At 46.4% G+C, this 19253-nt stretch overlaps 1 protein-coding gene across 1 annotated transcript in view; it reads right to left on the bottom strand.

Moving 5' to 3' along the window:
- Positions 1-18335: 18335 nt before the first annotated feature.
- The window catches only part of SCML2 (Scm polycomb group protein like 2), an 84818-nt gene continuing 83900 nt past the window's right edge, over positions 18336-19253 (bottom strand). Inside the window, exon 15 of the mRNA XM_069463463.1 lies at positions 18336-18464. Within this exon, the coding sequence (XP_069319564.1) occupies positions 18336-18464 (129 nt within the window). The remainder of the gene's footprint in view (positions 18465-19253) is intronic.

The following is a 19253-nucleotide window of genomic DNA, read 5'->3' as shown; positions in this document are numbered from 1 at the left end:
CCCTCACCCTGCATTCATGGGAAACGGTGTGGCAGCAAAGCCTGGGAGAGAGGCTCCCCGGCCTATGACTTTGTCACAGGCTAAAGTGAAAACAGGGGACACCACACACTGCAGTGTGTGGAGCCGAGGTGATGGCCTCAACGTCTCTGGGGACAAGATGAACAGAGCAGAGAAAGGTTGTTGGGGATCTTGGAATGTGGCCGAGGAAAGGAGGGGGACACATGCTCCCCAGGGAAGCTAGAGGGGACAAGTGGCGGGGACACAGGCCAAGACCGGCAGGCCCTGCCCTGGAGCCGAGGGTTCGGGGGACAGGGAAAGGGCAGGCTACTCACACCCGGCACTGGTCACTCTGCCACACGCCTGGTTCTCCACCAGGCTGCACCCAGGGTCCCCAGGGGAGCTGTAGAGACTCCTGCCGCCCAGCCTGGGCCCAGAGAGTCCCACCTGGCTGGTTGGGCGCCGCGCTGGGGCTGAAAAGCTCCAGGGTATCGCCACGGACAGCCAGGCCGAGATCACCGCCCTGCCCCATGCGGTGCCCCCACGGGACCGCGACACTGTGCGTCACGCGGACCCGGCAGGTTCACGCGGTCAACCCGGTGCAGGTGCAGCCGAAGCGCCGGCCGACCCTGCGGTGCTGGCAAGAAGAGGATGAAGTGACTTGAATGCAGCCTCCTGGCAACAAAATGGCCGCGGCACAGGGCGGGGGCACGGAGCGCTCGCTGGCGGAATTGACTCTCACCACGTGCCGTGACCGGGCGTTCCCGTTCTGCTCCAGTCCGCCTGCCCCAAACCCGGGCGACTTCACAAGGCACCGAGGGTCGCCCCCCGCGGCGGGGAGCCCTGGTGGCTCGGGGTGGGCCTGAGCCCCTGCGTGGCCCTCCCCGCGGCTTTGCTGGCTGCCCTGTGTGCGCAGCGGGGTCTTTGGCTCCAAGGGCGTGTCTGACAAACTTCTGTTTTCTTCCTAAAGACAGGGAAAGGCCCAGAAGAGCCGTGGAGCAGCGCGAGGCTGCGTCCTAGTGGCTGTGAAAGCTGCATGCCATGGGCTCATTGACAGAGGTGCGTGTGCCTGTGAGTGTGTGTGTGTGTGTGCGCGCGTGCGCGCGCACGTGTGTGCACGTGTGTGCACGTGTGTGCGTGCGTGTGCATGTGTGCGCATGTGTGTGCATGTGTGTGTTCCTGTGTCTGTGCCTGTGTCTGTGCCTGTGTGTGCCTGCGTGTGTGCGGGTGTGTGCCTGTGTGTGTGTGTTTGTGTGTGAGAGAGAGAGAGATGGATGGGGCTGAGATAGACACTGAGAAGGGGACAGAAATGAGCCCGGGACAGAGTGACAGGCTGACACCTCCCCATTTTTGTATTACCTACAAAAGGGTAGCCCTGGGTGAAGTAAAATTTTCCCAAAAACTCCAGTCTGTCTCCCAGGCTGAGTCTAGGACTGAGGCCCCTGGGAGGAGAGGGGTGTCCAGAGATCGGGGTGCCCCGGGTGTGCCCTGGGGTAGCAGGAGGTGGCAGCAGCATCCAGCTGGAGGAGGCCCCCTAGTGAGGGGCAACCTTGGCTGTCACCTCCTCTGACACTGCCAGGCCACCTGATCACCACCAGGTGCAATACTCCAGGACCCACATCTCACTTGCCTCCTTCCTGGTGGTGAAGCAAATCCCACGTCACTTTCTGATTGCTCGTGTGTCCTCCTTGGTTGCCAGCAGTTGAGTGGGGGGACAGTCCACATCATTCTGCCCTTTCATGTCCCCAGGAGGGTGAGCCACAGCACACTCTGCCCTCCCGCCTGGCCTAGAACTTTTGGTTCCTGAGGCCTCAACAGGGAGTCTGCAGCCTCGAATCCAGATCACACACGGTCAAGGTTCCTGGTTGCCTTTCTCAATTTGTAATCCTGACATTTCAATTCTGAGAAAGCAAATGGGCAAGGCAGTCATTAAAAGGCTCTAGTCAAAAGTTCCACTAAGACCACTGCGAAAAGCTAATTTCTCCGACGTAAGGCAAGCTTTAAAGTAATATCTTTTTTCTATTTTTAGTTTTTTCTATTTTACAGACAGAGTTTTGCTCTGTTGCCCAGGCTGGAGTGCAGCGACCCGATCATACCTTAAGGTAACCTCAAACCCCCTGGACTCAAAGGATCCTCCTGCCTCAGCCTCCTGAGTAGCTAGGACTACAAGTACACGCAACCACATTCAGCTGTTTTTTTAAAGCTTTTTTTGGTAGAGACAGGGTCTCTCTATATTGCCCAGGTTGGTCTCAAACTCCTGGCCTCAAGTGATCCTCCCACCTCAGCCTCCCAAAGTGCTAGGATTATAGACAAGTGTGAGCCACTGTGGTTCTTTTTTTTTTTTTTTGAAATAGGATAAAGTAATTTCTTCTATCACTTCAAAGAAAAAGCTAGCTGTGCTTAACCGTTTGCTCACTGTAATTAACCCAAAAACTTGGGCTACACTCAGAGGGACACCTCATTCCTGAGAAAAGCCCAAAAAGGCAGGATGAAATCGCTGGACTTGACCCCAAGGAAAATACATGGATGGGATGCACACCCAGGTGCTGCACATAGGGAATGGTCAGTTCCCGCTTGTGAGAGCTCCCACCCTCTCCCCCAAGGGCTGCCAGAATGATCTGTCTAGAATGCAGACCTGAGCGTGTGACCACCCCAGTTATAATCCTTTCATTGCTTCCCACAGCTCTTGGGATCCCACCCAAAGCTGACCCAGGGTCCCTCCTGTTCCAGGCCCTGATCTCCAACACCTTGCTCAAATTTCTCTGGGAAGGAATTTAAAGTCTTCTTTGCTGTCAAGGCCACGCAGCTGCTTTCCTGGGGCTCCGGTGCAATTAGGGGCGAGCTGTGGACAGGACATAGAAAAGGGAGTGGGGCCAGGGGAGCAGGGATGCGGGAAGACAGGGACAGACAGTTTGAGCCCCTTTGTGACAAGACACTTCCCCTTCTTGATCTCCCTGAACTGTCACGACCCTGGGGGGGAGGGGCGATCCTCATTGTGCCAAGGAGAAAACAGACTCAGATTGTGTAAGTGATGTGACCAAAGCCACACAGACAGAAGATGGCCGAGCAGTGGGGCCCAACCCCGGGTACCTTGGGTGGGTCTTTGCCGTTCAAACCTCTTTGGAACATACCCGCAAAGACTCTGGTGCTCTTGGACGGAGGACATGCTCCAAAGGAGAGACAAGGGAAACTCTACGGAGGGGCCTTTTGTCGTCAGGGGAAAGCCAGCAGGAGCCGGCCCTGAGGACAGGTGGCCCCAGTACGTCACCTCCACTCACCCCATTAGCAGGGCCCTCCACGGTGGGGTCCCGGAGAATCCCCCAGGGGTGTAGAGGAACACTGGAGAACGTCTGCTTCTACTAGAATTTCTGGCTTTATGTTGACTTTGTAACGTGCACACGCTGGAGCGCGAGCCCACTTATTGCCCTTCCCCAGGGGGCACCCCGGTCCTGGACTCTCGCCCCCATGACTTCCAGGGCTGCGCCCCCACTCTCTGCTGCCCTGTCACCCCTGTGCCCTCCGAGGATGGCTTGAGAAGCCTCTGGGCCATCCCTTCAACTCCACGACTTCTCCCACCACAAAAAGAGGCTACCTGCGATGAGACACGCGCCCTGCCGGGCCCAGTGGCTGTTTCCAACGGTCTCCGTGTCTGGTGGTCTCTCGTTCCCACGGCTGCACCAGGAGCACATCAAGCCCCCAACACTTTCACTGAGCCCGAGGCCCTCCCACGTGAACTCCGCCGAGCCCGGCCTCCCGCCTCTGAGTCTCCCTCTGGGCCTGTTGCCCTCGGACACCTTCATCCCGCCCACCGCTCCTCCCTCCTGTCTGTGTGAACACGGGGCTCCTGGCGCCTGGAGCCAAGCCCTCCGTCTGCCCCCCGGGGACCCCAGGAACACGAGCGCAGGGCCAGCCCTCCCCAAAGGAAAGCAAAGCCCTTGAGGCTACATTTTTTCTTCTTTGGCCGCCCAAATTCTCAAGTCTCTTTTCCTCCCTGAACGCCCCACCGAGTCCCTCCTTTTCGTCTGCCAGCACCTTCCACCTCCTCCATTCTCCTGGGACAGTTTGCCCGTCGCTAGCTGATGGCTTTCTCAGTTCCAGCTTCCCTGGCTACTCTCAGTTTTCTTCTTCCTCGTTCTCTCCGTGTATTTTAATGCTAGTCACCACTCTTGCCTGGCTGTGGAATCACTCCGGATTCACTTATTCGTTTAATGAAGACTTACTGAGGGCCGGGCACAGTGCCTCACGCCTGTAATCCTAGCACTCTGGGAGGCTGAGGCAGGTGGATCATTTGAGCTCAGGGGTTTGAGACCAGCCTGAGCAAAAGCAAGACCCCATCTCTACTAAAACAAAAATTAGATGTGGATGTGGATCATAGTTAGAAAGAAACATAGGCTTGTGGCTAGTACACGTGTGGGAATGGATCTCAGGAAGACAGAAACACATGCACAGAGCCAGATCACGTGCTATGGATCTCAGTAAGAAGAAAGAGATGGGGCAGTTCCAGCTTATGTGTAGGGATGGATGATAGTAATACAAAAGATGTGAACAGAGCAAGGTCACGTGTGAGTATGGATCAAGGTAAGAAAGAAAGAGATGGATAGGTTTAGAGCAGACCACGTGTATGTATTAATCACTGTTAGACAGAAAGTTATGGGCAAGGCAAGATCATAGGTTGGTACGGATTATATTAAGTGAGTAGGTTATGGGCAATTATTAATATATGGGTGGGTATGAATCACAGTAAGACAGAAAGAGATGGGTAGGGATGGTATCGTGTGTGGGTATGGATCTCAGGAAGACAGAAAGAGACTGGAAGAGGCATTTCATGTGTGGATATGGATCACAGGAAGACAGAATGAGATGATGCAGGGTCCAGATCATGTGTTGGTATGGATCACAGTGATTTAGGAGAGGGCAAGTTTACCCGACCATGTGTGGGTGTGGATCGCAAGAGAAAAGTGGCAGAAAACAGATCATTTCTGGATATGGCTCACAGGAAGGCAGAAAGAAATGGACAGAACCATATCTTCTGTGGGTATGGATCGCAGTAAGAAAGAAAGAGATGCTGCAGATTCCAAATCATAGGTGGAAATTGATTATAGTGAGACAGAAAGATACTGGCAGAGCCAGATCATGTGTGGGTATGGATTAGAAAAATAGAGATGAACAGGGACGAGGTCGTATGTTGGTAGGAATCACAGTAATTTAGAAGGAGAATGGCAGGGACAGACCTTATGTGGGTACGGGAAATAGGAAGACAGAGAGAAAGTAGCAGAGACCAGATCATTTCTGGGTGAGGATCACAGAAAGACTGAAAGAGAAGGGCAGAGACACAATAATGCCTGGGTATGGCTCATAGTAAGAAAGAGATGGGCAGAGATGATACCACGTGTAGGTATGCATTACAGGAAGACAGAATGAGATGGGCAGAGCCATAGTACATGTGGATGTGGACCACAGGAAGACTGAAATGGATATGCACGTTTAGGCCAAATGGTTGGATCACATTTAGACCAAAAGAGATGGGTAGGGGTCAGTTCATGGATGGGTGTGGATTGCACTCAGAAAGATATGAGCAGCCATGATATCATCAGATCACATGTGGGAATGAATTACAGTAAAACAGAAAATAATGGGCCGTGAGCAGTACTTGGGTAGGTATATATTAGAGTCAAACAGAAAGATAGGGGCTGGGATGATACCACATGTAGGTATGGATCACAGCAGGACAGAAAGAAGTATAGATTATATGTGGGTATGGATTCCAGTAAGAAAGAAAAGGGTGGGTAGAGTTAGACCACATCACAGGTGTGCACGGATCCCTGTTAGAAAGAGAGGAACAGGGATGCTATTGTGTGTAAGTATGGGTCACAGGAAGATAAAGGAGATGGTCAGAACCAGTGCACGTGCGGGCATGTATCACAATGAGACAGAAATAGATGGGTAGGGCCAGAGCACGTGTGGGTATGGATCACAGGTAGAGAGAAATAGATGGGTAAGGTTAGATCAGATCCCATCTGTGTATGGATCACAGTCAGAAAGAGATGGCAGGGTCAGATTGTGAGTGGGTATGGACCATAGGAAGATCGACAGAAATGGGCAGGGACAAGGTCCTGTTTGGGTATGGATCAGTAATTTTAAAGGAGAGACACAAGGACCTAACTGTGTGAGTATGGACCATATGAAGACAGAGAGTGGCAGAGACCAGATCTTTTCTGGATATTGAACACAGGAAGACAGAAAGGAAGGGGCACAGCCAGAACTCGTGTGAGTATGGATCACAGGAAGAAAGAAAGAGATGGGTCATGGTCCAGATTATATGTGGGTAAGAATTACAGCAAAAGAGGAGTTGACAGAGCCAGATCATGTGTGGGTACGGATCATAGCAAGTCAGAATGTGATGTGAAGTACCAGATCATGTAGGTTATTATAGGCCATTAAGAAGTATTTGGGATTTTACTCAAAACACAGTGTGAAGCTAGTGGTAGGCAGAGTAGTAAAATGAAAATTTATTGGCCGGGTGCGGTGGCTCACACCTGTAATCCTAGCACTCTGGGAGGCCGAGGCGGCTGGATCGCTCGAGGTCAGGAGTTCGAGACCAGCCTGAGCAAGAGTGAGACCCCCGTCTCTACTAAAAATAGAAAGAAATTATATGAACATCTAAAAATACATATAGAAAAATTAGCCAGGCATGGTGGCGCATGCCTGTACTCCCAGCTACTCAGGAGGCTGAGGCAGGAGGATTGCTTGAGCCCAGGAGTTTGAGGTTGCTGTGAGCTAGGCTGATGCCACGGCACTCACTCTAGCCCGGGCAACAAAGTGAGACTCTGTCTCAAAAAAAAAAAAAAAAAAAATTAAGAAAAAAAAATTAAGAAGAAAATTTATTTTTAAAAAATATCCTTTGGGCTAGTTTATGGATGCTGGGGTGCAGGGGGCAGGAACGAAAGCAGGAGACCATTGTGTTTGTGGGGGGTTGTCATTGTCCAGGGCACCGGTGACTGTTGATCGAATGCCTTGGCAGCACAGGAGATGGTAGAAAGATGTGATGTCGTGACTCTGATGTGTTTCTTATGTCTTCTGTACTCCACTGACACCTTTGCTAGAGCCACTCTTAGATTCTCAAAATTCCCCCAAGATTTGCTCTCTGTCACTCTGCCCCTCTCATTCTAGTTTATAGCGCAGAAGTATGTCCAGTGTTAACCTGGGGAGGCTTTCAAAGAAACAGTTCCATACCAAAAATAACTGAAAACAAATTCTAACAATTGCTTGTCTCTACATTGTCATTGAAGGGGACACAAAGTCTCAGTTCCTAGTATTTCCTCTCAAATCCCCGTCCTCTCCAGCATCCACTCCCCACATGTCCCCACAGCCTCCCATGCTGCAAACAACTCGCTGATCAACCTCGTCCTTGCCACGTTTTCTACCTTACAGCTTTAATCGCATCAGTTAAGCTTCAGCTGTCACCTATACAAGGATGATAACTAAATATATGGGTGAGGCAGAGAAGGCTGGTTGGCCACTAATTCAGTTCTCCTCTTTTTGGATTAAAAGCCTTTGGGCTGGGCTTGTGACCACCTTGTTACAACACTCCCCAGAGGCTAGAAGTGGCTGAATGGCGATGTGGATGTGATGGCAGGAGCTGCAGCAACCACGTTTGGCCATGTGATCGAAGCCACATAACTGAGGAGGGCAGAACAAAAAGATGAGAGGGGTCTGGATCCCTGATATAAGTGTAGCATCTTCTGGCAGCCAACATGAAGAGGAAAGAGAAATAGGTTTCTATCTTTTGGAAGCTCCTGGGATTTGGGCTCCGTTAAAGTAGCCAAGTACTGTCCTAACTGCTTCAATAACAACTGAAGGAAGGAGGAGGTGGGTGTTTCACCACTCTGTGCTTTCCTCTCCTCCCCACCCCTGCCCTTCAAGGGATGTTTTAGCGTCCAAGGCCACTGAGAAAGCGGGAGGGTTAACACAGGCACTCAGGGCTCAGACAGGTGTCCTGAGGGATGATCTGGAGGTGCACCGCAGGCAGCAGGGGTGGCAAACGCACACTCATGACAAGACTCCTCCCCGAGGGTGCTGCTAACAAAGCAGGGACTGGAGAGGGGAAGCCTGGCAAAAAGAAGACGGGGGGAAACTCAGGTATGCTGAGCAGGAGATGCCCGTGGGCTTGGAGGTGGAGACATTAGTCAACAGTTGTCTACATAGGCCAGGAACTCAAGGAGAATGTTCCGGAAAGAAGCTGTGGCTAGAAAGGTAGTGGTGGGGATGGTTGATTTTGTTGTTTGTGTCTCAGAGTCTCATTAACTTCCAACTTAATGTCCGAGACTGCACTGCGTTCTTTGTAGCGGAGCAGGTACTCAATTTTGTGAAAGTTCTATGGATTCCTGAAAAGAATGTATTCTCGTTTGGAATTTGATGTCTGTTGACAATGCCTTTTCAGTTACTTCAATATCTGCCATTTAATTTCACTTACATCTGCCAAAGGCTGAAAGATAAAGTCTTTCATTTCCGCTGCGTTTCTGCTAAATTATCCGTACGGTCTATGGGGTTTTGCTTTCTACTTTCTGAGTCTGGGTAATTTTTTTTTTTTTTTTTTTTTTTTTTTTTTTTTGAGACAGAGTCTCACTCTGTTGCCCAGGCTAGAGTGAGTGCCGTGGCATCAGCCTAGCTCACAGCAACCTCAAACTCCTGAGCTCAAGCGATCTTCCTGTCTCAGCCTCCCGAGTAGCTGGGACTACAGGCATGCGCCACCATGCCCGGCTAATTTTTTTTCTATATATATTTTTAGCTGTCCATATAATTTCTTTCTATTTTTAGTAGAGGTGGGGTCTCGCTCTTGCTCAGGCTGGTCTCGAACTCCTGAGCTCAAACGATCCGCCCACCTCGGCCTCCCAGAGTGCTAGGATTACAGGCGTGAGCCACCGCGCCCGGCCGAGTCTGGGTAATTGATCATACACAAGATCATGACCTGTCGTTGAACCTGTCACATGTAGCGAGTCCTGATTGGTTGACTGCTTTTTGCCTGTAATTCTACCCCGCCTGGGTCACTATTGTCACTGTGGCCTACTTTTTGTTTTCTTGCTGATCGATTTTTTGTCCAGCCCTTTATTTTTAATGTTTCAGGCAAATGACAAGGTAGGTAAAAGCACATAATTGTTTTAAAAACCAATCCTTGAATCTTTTTAATGTGAGTGTTTATTTATATATAGTCATTAAATTAAGTTGGTCTTCTGACATAAGTTATGCTTTTTTCCTTATATTTTTGTTGTTTCTGCCGCCTGCTAAATGGCAATGTTTTATTTCCATTTCTCTTCCACAGTGATTCGGACATGATGTGGCCTGTGTTCTTGTAATTAAACAATTATTGTAAAAGCGATACACTGCAGAGACATCAGGAAGTGAAGATAAGCAAATGGAGTGAAACATACCCAGAATCCCACCCATCCCGAGACTCCCACTATAAACAGATTGGTGTGTATCTTCCAAAATGTCTTCTAGACATGTAAACACATCTGTACATAAACACACAATAGAATCCCCTAGAGAAGCAAGGCTACCAATCCCTGTCTGTGGCCTGCTTTGCTGGACATGTCATGTGACTAGCTCTGCATGTGAACAAATAACTTTCCCTGTAGAATTGTGAATGCCTGCAATGTATCCCATTGAATGGGGGTAACATAATTTAAACAGTCGCCCTATTGTGGATTCGTTTACTAACTCTTTGCTATTACTAACGAGATTGTGATGAATAGGCTTGTTAAAATCTTTATCTTTGAGCAGATGGTTACTTCTGCAGGATAAATTTGAAGTAGTGAAATTACTAAGTCAATGGGCATGAGCATTTTTCAGGCTTTTTGTGTGTCCTTCTGGACACGTTACACCGAATTTATGTCCCATTAGTATGTGTATTTGATATCGGTTTTGACCTTTGCTAAAGTTGTAAAAGCTGGAGAATCACATACATCCTGTTTTACTTCGTATTTCTTCAATGACTGGTTAAGTTCAACATTTTTCACGGGCGGTGTCAGCCTCCGGGATGACCCCAACACTCCCCGCCTCCTGGTGCTCCCACTCCCGTGCAACGCGCTGTCCCAGCGTGTCAGGGATGATCTGCAGGACCGATAGAAACCGCAGAAGCCATCATCTGTCACCTCTGACACTAGGCTACAAAAGATAGTTTTTGTTTTGTGTCATTCACGTGTTCTTTGTTCTTTGTAGCTTACCATGTGCTCAGCTTTGTGAAAGGTGCACGGACGCCTTTGCCTCTCTCTTGGGTCACTTCTGACTCTCCTGCCTCGGCCTCAGATGGCTTGTCCTGGAGGGAACCAGCTCCCTGCCGAGGGCAGCCCTGTGAGAAGAACTGGGGCCCGCTGCCAACAGCCAGAGCGGGGCTGGGGGTTCCAGTGCGCGTGCATGCCATGCGAGTGGGGTGGCCGACCGTCCCGGGACTGAGCATTAGCCGGGACACAAGACTTGCAGTGCTAACACCAGGGAAGTCGCAGGCAAACCGGGATGAGTTGGTCACCTACACGTGAGTGAGCCATCTTGGAAGCAGGTCCCGCAGTCCTGGTCAAGCCTTCAGATGCCTACACTGCTGGCTGGCCTCCTGGGTGTGACCTCTTGTAACCCCCTGAGCCAGAACCATCGCCCCCACGCCCTGCGCCAAGTAGCTCCCAGATTGTTTTTTTCTCCACACTGTTTTGAAGACAGGCTCCCAGATCTCTGACCATCAGAAACTGTGCGAGATCGTAAATGTTGATTGTCTTAAGCTGCTAAGTTTGGAGGTAATTTTGTTCCACACAAATAACAAATACATTATATTTTGAAAACATTTTATAAGGATTGAATAGATGACAAAGGTGAAAATGTCACCATTGGGCAGAGACGGATCATTCAGTACATGTGCTATGGGAATGATTGTTTTGCCATGGGGGAGAAGATAAAGGCGATCCCTAAAATGGTCACCATTGTATCAGTGACGTCTTAGGAAGAAACCCGCACGCCCACTAGAAGGGAGACCGGCGCGTATGGACAGAAGCTCACTCTCCCCGGTGTCCTTGGCCTTCAGCACACACCTCCCCCCACCCCTGCCCCCGTCACCCTTCAGGGCTTGGCAGAAATGGCACGTCCTCATTCTTCTCCACCAGGTGAAGGTCGCCTGGGGTATCTCTCAGGGCTACCTCACCTTTGCCACAGTTTGCACACTTACAAATTACCTCGGTGTTTGTGTTTTGTAACGCTGTCTTCCCAGACAGACCGTAACCTGCCTGAGGTCCAGCACCCTGCCCGTGGTGTTCACGCTCCTGTGCCGAGCTGCCTGTCAGTACTTAGCACCTTTACGGGGCGTTTTCTCCTACCCACTTCCAGCTTCTTTCACAGTAGGTTTTAGAAAAATACAACGCGCAGCAAGTGCTCCTGTCGGGGCTCTTCTTGCCTCGGCTCCCGCCTGCAGCACTGTGCCCGTGGGGTCACATGCTCGACCCCCACGCTCCACCTCCAAGCATCGGACCAGTCTCCTCTGCCTCCTTGGCTGGGGTGTGCTGGGTGTTGGGGAATTGCCATAACCTCAAGGAAAGAAGCAAGAGGTGAAGCACGGCCAAGCCACTAACGACCACACTTCCTGGCCTCTGAACTTTAACAAGAGGAAATCTGGGGGTAAAGTGGGGTGATTGCTCAGAATTCCCGATGCCAACACCCAGGCTAGCTTATCATGTGACAGTGATGCCAACTGCTGACGACGTGTCCAGGGCTGCTCTAAGAGTGTAAACTAGCAGGGCGAAAGCAGGGATTTTATGCTATACGGAAAGCCACCTGGTAGTGACATAGTTTACAATGATGTGGACTTGGGTGGACTCTGCTGGGGGAACAGGGTATACTGGCAAATATGAGTCACGAGGGCTTTTCCAGGAATATGTAAGAGAAGTACATATGGCAGAAGAGACTGGAAAGGGAAATTAATCCCTTTGTCTGAAAAGCAAATATAATTAGAGAGATAACCGGAAGAAACGAACCGAGAGAATGCTAGCAACTTCGCAACGATCAAGCTTTGTATCAATACTTTGGGGATTCACCAGAAGGTGCGAGAGGTGGAGGCACCTTGTGAGAGGCCAGAGTGTGGAGGGGGAGGGGTGAAGGGCCGAAGGCCTTCCCTTTCCGATCATCGCTTCTTCCAGAAAAGCACCCTCAGATCCCACCGTAAGCTGACGAGTTTCAGAAACATCTGGATTTTCATGCAACAGAATGGCACACCTGCCACGCTGCGATTTATCCTAGATTTGTGTCTTCAGTTCTTCCTGATGTTTTCTACATGCCTCCCGATAATATTTGTGGACAAAGGAGAGTTGACGCTTTGCACCCTATTGTTTTACACCTATTATTTCAACTTTGTTTCCTTTTTAACGACATCAGGAAGAACAGGTGTTTCTTAGTTGTAAGTGGCCTGTTTTGGGCTAATATTAAGAAACGTCAAGGAAGGAGTCTAAATATTTATCATTAATTTACTGAAATTCTCGGTACACTGAATTTTGCTTGTCTCTAGACATTTCTGAAAAACACAGAGCAATTTGTCTTCATATTCTGAATACTTTTCTTAAGCTTTTTATTATAGAAATTTTCAAACATGCATCATACTAGAGATTTGTATAATGGATTCCCATGTATGGCCTCAACCACGATCAACATAAACCCCCTCCTGTTTCATCTACACCTCCTTCCCCGTTGAAGTCTTTCAAAGCAATCCCAAATAGCATCTCATTTAATTCGCAAACTTTTATAATGTATTTCTAAGCAATAAGGGCACTACTCTTTCAAAATATAATGATAATACCATTAGCACCATTGTTCAAAATGAATAGTAACGCTTTAGTGTCATCTAACATCACTTTTTCCTGGAGTGTCTCATACATGCCTTTTCACTGTTGGTTCTTTTCATTAGGACCTAAACAAGGTCCGGGCATTGCGTGTGGTTGCCATGTATCCTATAATCATTGTAGCTTCCTCTTTTTTTCCCTTGCTGGATTGCATTTGTTAAATGTCTTGCTAAAATGTGATGCATTTTTTCATATGTTTGTTAGCCATTCTTATATCTTCTTTTGAGAAGTTTCTATTCATGTCATTTGCCCACTTTTTGATAGGGTTGTTTGATTTTTTCTTGCTGATTTTCCTGAGTTCTAAATAGATTTTTGTTATCAGTCCTTTATCTGATGTGTAGTATGCAAACAAGCATCACATGCACTCACCAGAAAATTGGTTTCCCTGAACATCACCTAAATACACATCTGGGAACGACACCAATCGGATACCAGACTGAGGTGGGGGGTGGGGGAGGGGATGGGGGTATGCCTACACAATGAGTGCATTGCGCACCGTTTGGGGAATGGTAACACTTGAAGGTGCTGACTCGGGAAGGGGGGTGGGGAAGGGAGGGATATATACCTACATGATGGGTGCAATGCGCACTATCTGGGGATCAGACACGCCTGGAGCTCTGACTTGGGGGGAAAGGCGGTACATGGACAACGTATGTAACCTGCAATTCTGTATCCCCCATAACAATAAGAGGAAATAAAAAAAAAACCAATATGAATTTGAAGGACAAATCATGTGTTATTTTTAAATTTATAAAGAACATTTCCATAATATATTTCAAATGATGTATCTTTTGTTAATAGTCTTGAAAGTAAGCAGACAAAATACACGGAATGAGCTATGTAACCATTGCATTCAATAAAATGCTTAATGTAAAAAAAAAAATAAAATGTGATGGCATCATCCTAGTATTAGCTAATGCCTAAAGGGAAAACATACGTTTATGATAAGGTTTTTTGCTTATGACAATGGATATAATTTCACATTTCAAAGTCTCCTTTGTAGTTGTGAGTTTGGGCAGATCTGATTAGATTGCTTTTGTTTTAATTTGTACTGTGATCATGGCAAAGCTCAGATGAGCTCTGCCCGTTTCTCGCTGTTCCCTTGGGCTTACATTATTCACCTTCAATTCAGTTAATGCAGTTTCTTTGCATTAACCTTTTACAACCACCTGTTCAGCTTTGGAGAGTTAACATTTTATACGTCTTAAGCCAGCCATTTTTTCCACATTTTAACATCTATGAAATTGGTTTACATATTATAGTCAATGGTGAGCGATTATTTAATAGACAGCATTTTCCTTCCCTATTTGGTCCGTTAAACAATGGCACATCTTACAATCAAAGGAGTCTCAGATTTGATGAAATATACTAGTTTATTTAAACTAAGTAATATTAACATAAAGGCCCCTCTCTGTGGAACCTCTCTGAACAGTGGGCCACCTCTACAGGACAGACATGCTGAGGGAGGTGAATGAGTCAGGCTTCGACCAGGAACACACAAGCCATTCTCAGTCTTCAGAATGGAGGTGGTTTAATACATAATCAGCTTATACAGCTGTTGGAAGGCAGGGTCCAAGGTGAGGAAGTCTCTAGAAATCCAGGCGTGCAAGGGCTGCAGGGAATCTTCCCCAATGGCCTCAACTGAAGGGAGTGAATCCCGAGATGACAGCCAAAGGCCCTTGGCAAACCCATCTGCCACTGACACTCAAAGGCCTGGCCTGTGCAGCCACCAGAGGGAAATGGCTTCTGCTTACCTTCCTCCTTCCAAAATCATGACAGAGTGTGAATCTAAGAATCCAACTCTACTGGCAAATGAGTGTGGAAGTGTCGCTTCCAGGGCTTATGCCTCTAATGACCGGGAGGAGCTGAGAACTGGGATGGTGGCAAGTACCAACAACGTCCAGCACTTTCAAACACTCTACACTGGTGAAGACATATGTTGACTGCGGAGAAGCTTCATCTCTCTCCTCGTACGGGAATACAAAAGGAAGGTGTAATGTATGTGTCCTGCTCCCACTGAATTGACTTCTACCCCCACGGAGTGTGCACACCCCACCCTGCCCCTGACATCTGTGGACTTGAGCATCCCGGGCCAGCCCAAGCAGGTGGAGGGGTGAGGCCAAAGGTGGAGTGGGCCTCGCAGAGGCCATAAGCCTGCCCTGGCCGCCCCTTGCCCCTGAGGGATTATTTCCACTAATAAAGGTGCTTAAGTGCTTTGGTTCTTTGGCTGAAGAATGGCACACACAACTACTGAAGCATTGTGACACACCACTTATTGTCACGTGGGGCTGACTCACATGCTCTATCACGAGTGTCTTTGAGGTTCTCCTTTTCGTGAATGTTGGTTCATCTCAATTATGTTCTAGGCAGCTCAAGGGGTCCTAGGAGTCAGGTCCCTTATTTCTTAAGGATCTCCCCTCAGTGCTGATAGTGCCCCTAAAGCCAGAGACGGCAACGCTGTAACATCAGAGCTGCCTCTAGTTCGGCAGCGAGAGTGGCCAAGCTCAGCCCGAGTATGTGCTTACTATGGGGAGTTGCTCTCAAGGTTCAATTTCATCAACCCAATGGACAAAACGGGGCAAACAGCAGCGAGGTAGAGGAAGGAAAACTGTCGGCCGCGCACTGCAATGCTGCGCCCGTCTGTACGTCCTCTCTAGCCTAGAGCTCTCCCTCTCCGCCTGGATCAGCATCAGAGGACTTTGTACACAAGTCCCAGCACCAAGCTGTAGAAAGAGGCCCCAGAAATTTAAACCTATTTCATTTACTCAGCCAACTGTGAGTACAATCCTTTCTGTAGCATGAAAAAGCAGTGCCTTTTCTCATGACACTGTTACTAGACACGATATTTACGTTTTAATTTCAAATATTACACAAGGGCATGGCATTTTTATGGCCATAGGACGCCTAGGTTTAACAGTGTGGCCAATCCCACTCTAGAACACGTACTATAAGACATTCCAACGGTGAGAAATCACACAGACGAAAGACCAACACAATGTTAGGTGTGCCCGGAAGGTCTTAGAGCTCAAGGTACAGAATTCCGCTGGCGATGGAGGGTCAAAGGATGGCCTGAGAGGCAAAGCATGAGGAAAGATCATTTGAAAAGCCTTGAAAATGCACGTGATGGGTAGTATGGCACGATAGTCTCTGAACTAAAAATTTACAAACCAGATAGGGAAAAAAAGGGGCACCGAATTACCCAAGTCTCAGACCACTCAAGTTGGCACGCCCGTTCCAGCCCGCTGATCATCCCTGGAGCCTCAGCCAGGGCCCCATTGTCTTCAGTGAACCACAGGACACGCCGCTGAGCAGCAACAGCACTAAGAGTTTCTGGGGCCCTCGGCATGGAGCAGCGGCTCCTGGAGTAGGGGTGGAGGGCGGATACTTAAGGCTACTCAGCTGTATCCCTGATCCTCCCAGGGTATCCCGTATGCTGGGCCATCTGAAGGCAGAGGGCCAACAGCAGGGGCATCCAGGAGATGGCCTCTGGCACCCAGTGGTAAAAGAGCCACCAGAGTTGCCAGCCAGGTGTGTGAACTCAGATGGGATGAGATAGCTAAGGGGCACTGGCATTTTCTAGCATGCTCGCATTATCCATAGTAGTATGAGCAGAGATAAAGCTCGTTGATGTAACTTCTTACAGGTCCCCTGGGTCTCATTTAAGACCCCGATAAGAAATCAGCTCTTTGCTCCTAGGCATCTGTTTACCGGTAGAATCAGGGCAGATTTAAAAATTCAAGTATTTGGAGATATAAAGCCAAAAACTAGTTACTAGAGTGGCTCTTTTTCAATTCTAACAAATTCATATGTTAATGTAATGCAGCCAAAGTAAGTAAAATCAAACCGGAGGCTTTGACATTAATTGTTGCAGTTATTTAACTTTATTGTATTTTAAAATATGGAAATTACAAAACATAGTAGTTACATAAACACCTGAGGACTGCTCAACTGGGCACAGCATCTTCATACAAACAATTTGAAAGAAGACCAAGTTTTTAAGTACAAATCTTGTATAACATATAAGGAATAACATATATGCAGCCATTTTTTAAATAGTTGCATTCATGTCTAAAGAACATTTGGTTTTCTAAAAACAAAATGTATATTCTTGCCCCTGGTGAACATTTTATTGGGATTTACAACAAATGGCTAACTTTTATAACTCATTCTCATAGCTTATAAACATTACACCAACGTTATACAAAGTAATAACAACAAACATATAGCACCATTTCCTCTTGAAGGTTCTAACTTATAAAATAAAGCCTCAAACACTTAAGTCAGAACTAACGTATCTTTCAAAGTGTAGCAGAAAACATGGCTCAGAGCTAAGCAAATTAATTGGAAACATTAGAAATTAATTAGAAACATTGCATAGGACAGAGAACTTCCCTGTATGAAAACCAATCTACAGATTGTTTCTTATCCCCTGAAGAGTAAGCTGAGAGGTACTGGTGATACAAACAATGCACATATATTTTTTTAACAAAATAAAAACGTCTAACTCTATACGTAGTTCATCATTACCTCCGTGGCAGTGCAAAGTGCCATATTCAAAAAGAAAAGATTTACTTGTGTGTATACCTATAGGTATAGCATATATAAATATGGTAAAGTATCATATGAAGAGTAAACACATACAATAAAATATATCTTTTAAAAATTTGGACACAGGTATCTTCATATAGAGATGTGAGAAATGAATGCCTAGTTATATATCCAAGCTTAGCGAAAATATGGAAAGTTTTAAAATAATAGGCATTTCATTGAAAAAATTTTAAACAGACTCCATCCAAACCACCCTTGCAGTATAAATATTTCCTGCATAAAATTATCATTCTATCTAAACCTATAGGTTTAAAAAAAATCATCAAAAACTGATAAGAACACTTTGTGAAAGCTTATAAGCTTTTTTTCCCCTTTAAATATGAACAAATACAACAGAGAAATAATAAAAGAAAAAAAAATAATTTATATGGCTATGCCCTTTTCTGGAAACTGGAAGAACACAGATTACTGAAGAGTATCAGACAGATAAAATATTTAAGAAAGAGATGATACCTATAGGTACACCTTTAAATTCTCTGCTGAGGAAAAATTCTCATGGATTTAATTATAGATGTTGTCAATCCCTGATACTTTCCCCTTTGGGATTTAGCTGTTTTGGTTCTAAAGATTAACCAAAATCAATGGTTCTTCTATGTTTACTCCATGACGTGTATTTGTAAACTGTGCAATGAAATAATGAAAAGAAAAAGAACAAACTTCCAATTTGAATGTGCTAATACAAACATGTTAAATGGTTTTTAAAGAAGTAGACTGAATTGTTAACTTAGTGCTATAATTCTTATAAAATATTTTTATAGGAACCTTCTATAAAACAAAAACTTCTGAGAGAAGAACAATACTTTTAAATTAAAACTATCAGTACACCTGAGAATTATGTCCAATCTAAACTTATACCTATCTTTAATTATATTTTCCTTCTTTAAGTTTTTCAATGTAGTAACATAACTTTAATGCTGGCCCCAGCTTCAGACCCATATACTTCATTATCGTATCACTCTTCAGTAGTAGCAGAGCCTTCCCATCAATTTCCTGCAGAGAGATGGAAATTATCATAATTAATAATGGTTTCATATTTGTCAAGTTATTTATACATAAGGACATGTAAAAAAGAGCAGCCGTACATTCCAGATAGTCTCTGAATATGCATTTATGTCCTGAAAACTATTAAAAATATAATTTGTAGAATGAAGCATTGGATAATTTGTAAATTTACCTCAAATTTTAAGAAAAAGGAAATTTAACCTTGTATTTTCAAAAAATGTCATAAGCATCAAACTATCTGATTTTAAATACTGGGTATTGAATAAAATACTACACATATCTATGACAAAGGATCAAAATCTATAAACGGTAGAAACGAATTTCAGATGGTCCTTAACTTTCTGAGAAGGGCTGGGAATATGTCAGCATCAATGCAAACTGTAAATGTGCTATATAGTGCTATCTTTATGTTGAAAGTTCATCAGTTAGTTATCTGAAGCTGGTTAGATGCTAAAACTAATTACCGATTTTCTTAGAATATTGAAAAGGACACCTCAGATATTGGATCATTAATTTATTACAAAACACTGAAAATATTACTTGATAGTCACAAGGCATCCTCCTAAAATTCTTTATCACCTTAGTTAACCAATTTATGGCATAAAAGCATATTTGGTATTCATGAGTTCCTGTTTAAAATAAAGCTGCACTTAAGTAGTTGCTGGATTCACTGGGTATCATCACAAGAAGGGCACCCTGTTATAGCTTGCGGTCACCCCCTCCTACTCATGGTTCTACGGCTGAGCTGGGAGTGGGGGGTGGGGGGAGGAGCCTTGT

Source organism: Eulemur rufifrons, chromosome 30 (assembly GCF_041146395.1).
Source record: "Eulemur rufifrons isolate Redbay chromosome 30, OSU_ERuf_1, whole genome shotgun sequence".
NCBI classification, from domain to species: domain Eukaryota; kingdom Metazoa; phylum Chordata; class Mammalia; order Primates; family Lemuridae; genus Eulemur; species Eulemur rufifrons.
The sequence above is the reverse complement of the archived record's forward strand: the minus strand, read 5'-3'. Positions and strand labels throughout refer to the sequence as shown.